Raw genomic sequence first — 9564 nt, forward strand, 5'->3', positions numbered from 1 at the left:
AATCTGCCAAAAAAGATCAAGTGGAGGTCAGATAACAGTAAATGTTATTACACATTATTTGATAATATTTTAATAGACATGTCTTTCAGAAACTATTACGTCACTGACCAAACTAGTATTAAATAAAATCCAACTTCTAACACTTTTAAAGTAAACACTACATTATGTTTTTATGGAGATTGTAACATAACATTATATTCAAGTGAAAAATCCCTTAATGTTAACACACTGTAAATAAATTAAGTATATACTTGTTTCTTCAGCCATTCTTTGTTTAAGGGTTTGAGACTTTGGAGTAAATGCTATTCTCTTCTCATGGTCATCAGGCTCACTCTCAGGATCTTCGCCACTGTTTTTCTTCATTCCAGGGATGGCAGAGGTATGTTTTACATCCAAAGAAATATAGTCATTTTGGGCCCTGGCCAATTCACGTTTTCTGCGGGCTGCCTGAATAAAAGCTGCATCAGGGATATTTACTGAAAGGAACAAAGAGGAAGACAATGAAAAACAAACAGTAACAGAAATACATATTTCTCATATTGAAATAGAAAAAAAGGCAGTGTCTAATTTTTTTCATATTCTGATATGAATGTAACTGCACAGCTCAAAACCTACATCAATAATGAAAGAAAATTACTTTTATAGAGATTAAAATAGAAAATTAGAAAATGAATCTAATCTAGAATTATCAGAAAATGTACTCATATCACTTCAATTTATCTCTTAGCTCCCTTATGTATCAGATGTTGTTGGCTTTTTGTTGAGGACTATTTCTCATTTCTAGAAGCTCTGAGATTGTGAGGGTTGGGATGTGGAGAGAGTTGCGGATGGCTTAGTCAGTGAGAAATGTAGAGATTCGTATGAAGGGGGACAGGCCAGTCTGATTCAAGAAGAGGGAAAGGATGCCCCTCCCCTTAGGGCATCCAGGCATAGAGAGAGTGAGAAAGTGACTAAAGCCAGCATACAGCTAAATCAGTCTCCAAGGTCCTATGGTGATTTCCACATGAATAAATGTAAGAAGTTAAAAAGTGTAAAGAAAATAATCAGGTTCATTTACTAGATGAAAACTATTTAAGTGACATCTTTTAATACATCCTTGTTTTAGTTTTTCTTTATAGTGTATAAACCATACTAATGTGTACTCTTCTAATTCAAAACAATTTTCTTATACATGATCTAAGCTGACATTTATCTTTACTTTCTGGAAAAAAATAGTTTCTTAAGCAAAATACTTGGTAAACAAAATGATAAAGGAAATTTTCACTATTTCAAGCACTTCAAAATGATAATTAGGGATGTTAAGCTACCAAGGCCCAAGTAAAATGTTCTAAACTTTACCATAAACTGTTCCAAATTCTTTGAGAAATAAAAAGATGTCTTATGCCTGGAGATGTTGACATTGGTGCTAAGGCAAACAAGCCCTTGAATTATGAAACAGTAACAGGTGATCACTAAAACCCAACATATGTTCATTAAGAACAAGGAGTATCAGGCGTGTCTAGGTGGCTCAATAGGCTAAATGTCCAACTCTTGGTTTTGGCTCAGGTCGTAATCTCAAGATTGTGAGATCAAGCCTGCATTGGGCTCTGTGCTCAGCGCAGGGTCTGCTTAAGATTCTCTCATTTTCCCTCTCCCTGTCCCCACTCGTGTGTGTTGTCTCTCGAATAAAAACCTTAAAAACAAAACAAAAAAAAGAACAAGGAATATCAAATCAAGTGACTTAATTTTTATGGACCTAGTACAAATGTATAGATTAGTACAGGGAAATGATGCAGGTGAGATGTTTCTTCATCCTTCCAAAGAATTTAACAGTTGCATGTTTTCCTTGTGGATAACGTTAAAATGTGTGGGGAAAATCACATAGATCACTGGATTCTTAACTAGTTATTTCTCCAAAAAGATATGCTGATTATGAAGCACTGTAGGGATCTGTTAAGGGCTCTGTGGTTTGTCCTGCCTGGTTTAATGATCTTAATGTGACATGAACAAAGTTAAAAAGACACGTCTTTAAAGCTGGGAGGGACAGCTAAATATAACCTAAAAGCAGAATTAAGACTCAAAACCTTCACAACAGGTTCCACTAGCATTTCTTTCTTTCTTTCTTTCTTTTTTTTTTTAAAGATTTTATTTATTTATTTGACAGAGAGAGATCACAAGCAGGCAGAGAGGCAGGCAGAGAGAGAGGAGGAAGCAGGCTCCCTGCTGAGCAGAGAGCCTGACGCAGGGCTCGATCCCAGGACTCTGAGATCATGACCTGAGCCGAAGGCAGCGGCTTAACCCACTGAGCCACCCAGGAGCCCCTCCACTAGCATTTCTTGACGCTTCTTGCACATTAGAGTCACCTGGAAAGCTTGGTAATCTACTGGTACCTAAGCTCCCCATCCCAGAGATTCGGGCTTTTGCTCTGAGGTGGAGCTGAGCAGCACTATGTTTTTATAGCCCTTTAGGAAATTTTAATGTAAAATCAGGAGGAAGAGGATACACAGAGGTTCAAATACTCAACTGTATGAATACAAAAGCAGAAATTCTGGAAGTGTAAGGGATTCATCTGCAAATGACCTGATGGGGTTTAATAAATCACAGACAATGGACTCATTAGTAAAACACCAGTGCTACAAAAAGCTAATTCTCTCTCAAGCTACAAAAAAGAAAAAAAAGTTCAAGAGAAGAGTTATTATCCTTTCCTATCTATATCCAACATTACCTTGTAGCAGATGCTGGCCAAACATGGAATGAATGAATGAAGTTAGCATGCTGCTTTATAATAAAAACATGCAGATTTGTAAGTTAAATAATTTTCATATACATCATCTCATCTAAGCAGTACAGGTTACTATCGTGCCCCACGTGTAACATGCACTATCTACAATATCTCAAGGCAGATATTCCACTACTGGATCATTCTAATAGTTGCACTGTTTGAACAAAAAATAAATGCACTCCTTGATCCACAAACCAATCCCCAAACCTCTCACATTCCTTCATCTTTTCTTCTCTAGAAGAAAGAAAAACAGGACAAATTTTCAACTTTCAGTACTTCTGAAATGAGCTCTGGGAAGGGACAATTCTTTGCTGTGCTGAACTGTCCTGTACTCTTAGAAATTTATCATCTCTTATCTCCAGGGCACTACATGCCAGCAACACCTCAGTCACAACAACAATTAAAAATAATTAAAATAATTAAAAATAAAATAATTAAAAACTATCCCACACATTGCCAAACACTGTCTTCTCTCCTTAGGTATGTAAAGCTGCCAACACTTTACAACTACTGGCTTTACTGTCTAATTCATCTTCTAAAGCAGCACTGTACAATACAGTGACCACTAGCCATAAGTGACCATTTAAATTTAGCCAAATTCAAAATCCAGTCCCTTAGCTGCACTAGCCACATTTCAAGAGCTCTTCTTTATATGAAAATATAAAATTTTTATATCACTGCAGAAAGTTCTATTGGATAGCACCGTATCTAGAGTCTAGACAAGGCATCACGTATCTAACCAGGTTTCAATTCTTAATTTTGTTTTCATCACTAAGGACTTCTGTACCTTGTGAACTTGTATAAGAAAAAAATTATAAGAGCTATTAGTTTTTGTTATTTAATAAGTTAATAAAGCACTTTCACTATTTTATGAGTCTATTTTTTTTTTTTTAAGATTTTATTTGAGAGAGAGAGATATTATGGGAAGTGGGGAAGGTTGGAGGGAGCAGCAGACTCCCTGCTGAGCAGGGAGCCTGATGTGGGACTTGATCCCAGAACCCCTGGATCATGACCTGAGTTGCAGGCAGACTACTGAGCCACCCAGGTGGCCTATTACAAGTCTTTAAAAAAGTATTTAGACAATTACATTTCAAGTTAATTTGTTTCTTTTAGAACGCTACATATTTTTCTCAAGAAGCGTCTCACGCTACATATTTTTCTCAAGAAGCGTCTCAGACTTCAAGAGACTGACAAAAGTCCAAAGCACAAAACAAGTTACAAAACCTTGAGCTTAAATAATAGCCCAGAGAAAAACTTTCAGCTTTGTGGGCCATAAAGTATCTGTCACAACTTCTAAACTCTGTCACTGTACTGCAAAAGCAACCATAGACAATACATAATTGAACGAGAGTGGCTGTGTTTTAATAAGGATTTACTTGCAAAAGCATGTGATGGTTCACATTTGGCTCACAAGTGGTAATCTGCCAGCCCCTGAACTGAACTGATCTTTCTAAAAATGGTCATGTCATTTATTTGCAAAAAAATTTTCAGTAATTCTCCCAAACTCTATATTATCGGACTCCAATTTGTCTGTTTTTGTTCCTCCTTCTTAAACTCCAACTAAATATTTCATTCCAACAACTATTTTTAGTTCTCGGCATATGCTAATTTCCCTAGAGTTTAACATTTGCTATATCCTATACCCAAAACATCCTCAGTAACAAATTCTTACCATTCTTCAGATACTGGCATGAATCACCAAGTACAGAACAGCACGGTGGTTAAGAACAGGTTCTGGAGCAGACTACCTGAGTCTGAATCCTAGCTCTGGGTCTTAAAAAGTGTCTGACCTTGCACATGTCATGTAATGGAAAAAAAGCAGTCAATTTTGACACTTTGACAATCATTGGTAATGATTTACTTGCTCCATACTTCATTATAGCTGTGTTACCAATAATTAAGAATCACTGGCATAGAAAATACCGATATTAGAAATAAAAGTAATCACAATCACAAAATTTACCAACCTACTGATGAAAATTCTTCTTCCAGAGAGCTAGAGCTGTTGGATGATGAACTCTGATCATCCTTATTTTCTAAGGAATGAGCTGTTTCATCCTCTTCATCTGTTGAAAGATCAACTTTTCTGGATTCTAATAGGACATTTTTTGAATAAAACAAGAAAGAGTCAAGACAGTGGAATTACTAACTGAAATTCTACACAACTCGTAGCATTATACATGTATAGTGTTTTAATTTCTCTCCATGTATTTTAAGTATCTTTCTCCATTTCCCTTCTTTCTGAAACCTGTGGATGATCTAATAGATGCACAGATTGATCCTATTTATACAATCTACTTACCTAATATTCTCTTAAAAGATGTAATGAAAAAAAGGGAAGAGCAGAGAAAATGGCATCAAGAAGTGAAGGAAAATTTAAAATAAAGAAGAAAAATAGTGGTAGTGAGTAAGTTCAAAAAGAAAAAAAAAACTGATGTACACTTAATAACTCTAGTCATGCTTTAATCTGTTTTACAAGGTCTATTTCACACAATTACAGAATTTCACAATTCTATAAAGTAAATGCTATTGTTGATGAGGACATTAGGGATTGGAGAAGCAGGGCTTTCAATTTAATTTTATTCAACTCTGAAATTTGTTATATTTTAATGGCTAGTGGCAAATAGTACTGTAACGAGCACTGTGGTCTCCATTAAATCACGGATCTCTTTGTTTCCACTACTTGATTTGGGAAAGATGGTCTGTCCATACTCTATTAAGCAAAGATAACATTAGGTTATAACACCCATAAGGGTATTGTGAGAATTGAACAAACAAAATGTGAAAGAATTCATGGTATTACTGACAAGAAAGGACTGGTTAGTTTATAATTATTTTGTATTTTTTAAGAACAACTTTAAAACTTAAGTTTACATAAATAGTACTTTTTATCTTAAAAATGCACCTTAATTAGCATACCTATATAGAATAAAAAAAACCTGGAGTAAGATCAAAACTTAGAATATAAAGTAATATAACTACAGATTACATCTTTCTTTGCTACTATTTATGACAACTCCTACCTGTTCTCAAAGTGGATTAACATCAGAGCAGTGGTTCTCAAAATCATGGTCTACCAAGCCCTGGAAATCCCTAGGACCCTTTCAGAGGGTGTGTGAGTTCAAAACTACTTTCATCACATATTATCATGTTATTTGCCCTTTTTAGTCTGTTGCTATTTACATAATGCAGCAAAAGCAGTGGCGGGTAAAACTGGTTTATTAGTATGAATCAAGACAGCAATCTGCACTGGCAGCCACTGTATTCATTACCATGCACTGCCAGGAAAAACAAAACAAAACAAAACAAAAACAAAAAACAGTTGTATTTACCATCCTCAATGAAGCAATACAAAGTTATTAACTTTATTAAATTTTGACCTTGGAGTACACATCTTTTAAATATTCTGTGGGACAAAATGGAAGTGTGTATACAGCACTTTTGGGCATACTGAAACACAATGGTTACCTCACTGAAAAGCATTTGTATGATCAGCTGCAAGTTGAACTAGCCACTACCTTCAAGGAGCAACACCATTTTACTTAAGAGAATGACTGACAAACTCCAGTTATTCCTACATATATAAGTAACAAATTTCCTCAAAAATGAGCAAAGGCCTGCCTATCACTTTAAGAATTAGAGATTTCAAGTGATAACTAGAGTTTTGGAAAAGTTACATCCTGTACTGTGAACTAAGTATCTTTCCATCACTAAACCACTGATCAGGGATGCCTGGGTGATCAGTTGGTTGAGCAGCTGCCTTCGGCTCAGGTCATGATCCCAGTGTCTGGGGATAGAGTCCTACATTCGGCTCCTTGCTTGGCGGGGAGCCTGCTTCTCCCTCTGCCTCTGCCTGTGCTCGCTCTCTCTCCCTCTCTCTCTCTGACAAATGAATAAAATGTTAAAAAAAACAAACAAACACTGATCATTATCAGAAGTAACACTGTAACATTAACAAATTTTGGGGGGGATATTATGTAATAAAATGTACCAACATTTGCAAACTCAGTGAACCAATACTTTCCAATAGTCAATGCATGATGTTACCAATCATGCATGAATAAAAGATTCCATTGAAAGTGCAAAACAGACCAATGGATTTTAATGTAATGGAGTATAAAAAAACTGACAGGTATGGTTTCAGCTGCCATTGCAAACTACCTTTAAGAAGCAAGCTACTATTTGTTGATCCTTTTTTGTCATATCAAAGCAGAACACCCTCAGTGATCTAAAAAGGCTATTAGGTATTTCCATTACACCACATACCTGGGTTTTTTTTTTTCATATTTCAAATGAAAAAATGCATCACAACAGATTGAATGTAGAAGCAGCTTTGAAAAGTCAGCTGTGTTCCATGAAATCAGACATTAAAGATTTGCAAAATTAAAAACAATGTCACTCTATTTTCTGGAAAAGTTGTTTTGTTTTGTTTTCTTCCTACAAAATGCTATTTATCCTTACATGTAATGGTTTAATTTAGAAAAAAAAATAAAAATTTATCTTAATTTCTAACATGGTTAATATTAATAAATATAATACAAAGAAACAAAAGCTGTTTGGGATACCTTTATAAAGGGGATACTAAGACCAAAAAGTTTTGAGAACCACTGTTTTAGAATGTAAGCAAAAAGGAACTCCTGGGGGCACCTGGGTGGCTCAGTCAGTTAAGCAGCTGCTTTAGGCTCAAGTCATGATCTTGGGTCCTGGGAGAGTACCCACTGGGCTCCCTCCTGGTGTGGGGGCTCCTTCTCCCTCTGCCTTCCCCCTCCCCAACTTGTGCTAACAAAATCTTAAAAAAAAAAAAAAAAAAAAAGGTGCGGGGGAGGGGGGCAACTCCTGGACGCTGTTCTCCCTATTAAAGTTTGAACAGGTGACTTTCGGAGTAGGAAAATACAAAAAGCTTTAGACAAACAGAAGGTGATAATTAAGAAATCACCAAAATCACTTGTACTAAAAATAGTGGAAGATAACGTTTTTAACCTCAATACTACACCGAAAACTGCATTTTTCTTCCAATTCAAACTAAAACACATTTTATGTAAACAACTTTATGCTGCTTAAATTCTGTATTTAAAAACGAAGGAGTACTTCAATACTATTACATTGTACTTAGTTTAACGCCATTATTGGTACAGTCTACAGGGTCGTCAACCCATTATGCTACTTTGGGACATACAGCGTTATTCTAATCTCCGTTCTTGCAAATAACTGATGAAAAACAAAACAAATGAAAACTTCCTAAGTGTCTGTCACCTAGATTCGTCTAACGTACTGTTCTGATTGTTTGGGGATGTTTCCAAAAGTACATAAAACTTTCCCCTACCTGAATGTATTAGGGATTTTTTTTAAATCCTCTGGAACAACTTAGGTTCTTCACAACAGCAAGTACTGCACTAAAGCGACAACGGGTCAGAGTTCTCCCGATGATGCAAACACAGACGAGCCACACACCGTACAGGATTCTTTCTTGTCTCCCATTCGAAACCACCCCCCCCACCCCCGAACAGGAGCTTGCGAGCAGCGGGCGAGTGCTCGAAGGCGGGCTGTCTTGCTCTCGGTCGCCGCGACTGCTCGCGGTCAGCAGCGGGACACAAGAACCTCCGGAGAACCCCGGGGGCCTCTCCCCGCCTCCCCTACCTCGCGTCACCTCCGGCTCCCCCGCGTCCTGCCTCACCTGGGACGCTCAAGCCGCCTTCAGTGCGCGTAGCCGCTCCCGCCGCGCGTCGGGAACTTGCCCACACCCGGCCCCGACCCCGACCACGCCGGGCCGTCGTCTCTACGCGTCCCCCCCGAGAGGGCGGCCCTTCCTCCGTAAGGCCCGGGGCCGTCTGCTTTTCCGGGGCCCCGGGTTCAGAAGACTGCTCTTCCGCGCCGTCGCTGTCACTAGAGTGGGCCCGGCGCTGCCGGAAGGTCCTCTTCGGCCTATGAGCCATGGCCGAGGTCCGGGTGCTCCGCGCACACTCGCTCCCTGCGCACGCCGTCCCGGTCTACGGCGTCCACGCCGGCGCGCGCTCCCGCTGGTACCGTCACGCGACGGTGTGCTTTCCGCGCGCCGTCCGCGCCCCCTTCGCCCTGCGCATGCGTGCTCTGTCCTATTCGCTCTGGTCTGTGGAGCTGGGTTTAAGGGGCGGGGCCTGGAGATGCAAAGCGTTCTCTTTCCGAGGCCAGGTTGTGCTGGTGGCCGATTCGATGTGGAAAGAGTCCGGCAGGCTCCTGGAGCTGAGTGCCGCGGAGAGAGCAAAATTCTCTCCAGCCAAGAATTAAAACAAACAAAAAAAATCAGAAGAGGGTGTGTGTTTGGAGGTAAGCTTAACAGTAAAATCTACACATAAATGACAGATGCACAAGTAAGCAAAAATCAAATGATTGCTCTCAGGCAAGTTTTCAACAGAGCCTGGTTAAATGCCTTGGCCCAGGGGCACCTGGGTGGCTCAGCCGTTAAGCAGCCACCTTTGGCTCAGGTCATAATCCCAGTATCCTGGGATCAAGCCCCACATAGGGCTCCCCGTAGGCGGGAAGCCTACTTCTCCCTCTCCCACTCTCCCTGCTTGTGTTCCCTCTCTGTTGTGTCTCTCTCTGTCAAATAAATAAAATTAAAAAAAAGAAAAATATATTTATAAAAAAATGCTTTGGCCCAGCAGGGGGAAAATGTGTATCCGAGAAAAGGGGGTGTCTTGTTTAGAAAGTCGAGCAGTGGTAAAGGACTGCAAAAACCTTGGGAAACTTGGACGGGATCCGTTAAGCACTGTTGAGAGAGAGGAAGCCTTCACCATGAACTGAGTACTTGGTCTTCTTGGTAAAGC

General features: G+C 39.2%; 1 protein-coding gene across 7 annotated transcripts in view; it reads right to left on the minus strand.

The window, feature by feature from the left end:
* The window catches only part of GCFC2 (GC-rich sequence DNA-binding factor 2), a 45647-nt gene extending 36921 nt beyond the window's left edge, over positions 1–8726 (minus strand). For all 7 annotated transcript variants that reach the window (XR_006385991.1, XM_044261507.1, XM_044261508.1 and 4 more), the window contains exons 1-3: positions 8436–8726; positions 4729–4854; positions 252–476 (exon numbers count right to left, since the gene is read on the minus strand). Coding sequence is in view for 6 of the 7 variants with exons in the window: in XM_044261507.1 (XP_044117442.1) it covers positions 252–476; positions 4729–4854; positions 8436–8694 (610 nt within the window). In the remaining variant the exon portion in view is untranslated. The remainder of the gene's footprint in view (positions 1–251; positions 477–4728; positions 4855–8435) is intronic.
* Positions 8727–9564: the final 838 nt, after the last annotated feature.

Source organism: Neovison vison, chromosome 8 (assembly GCF_020171115.1).
Source record: "Neovison vison isolate M4711 chromosome 8, ASM_NN_V1, whole genome shotgun sequence".
In the NCBI taxonomy this organism is placed as follows: domain Eukaryota; kingdom Metazoa; phylum Chordata; class Mammalia; order Carnivora; family Mustelidae; genus Neogale; species Neogale vison.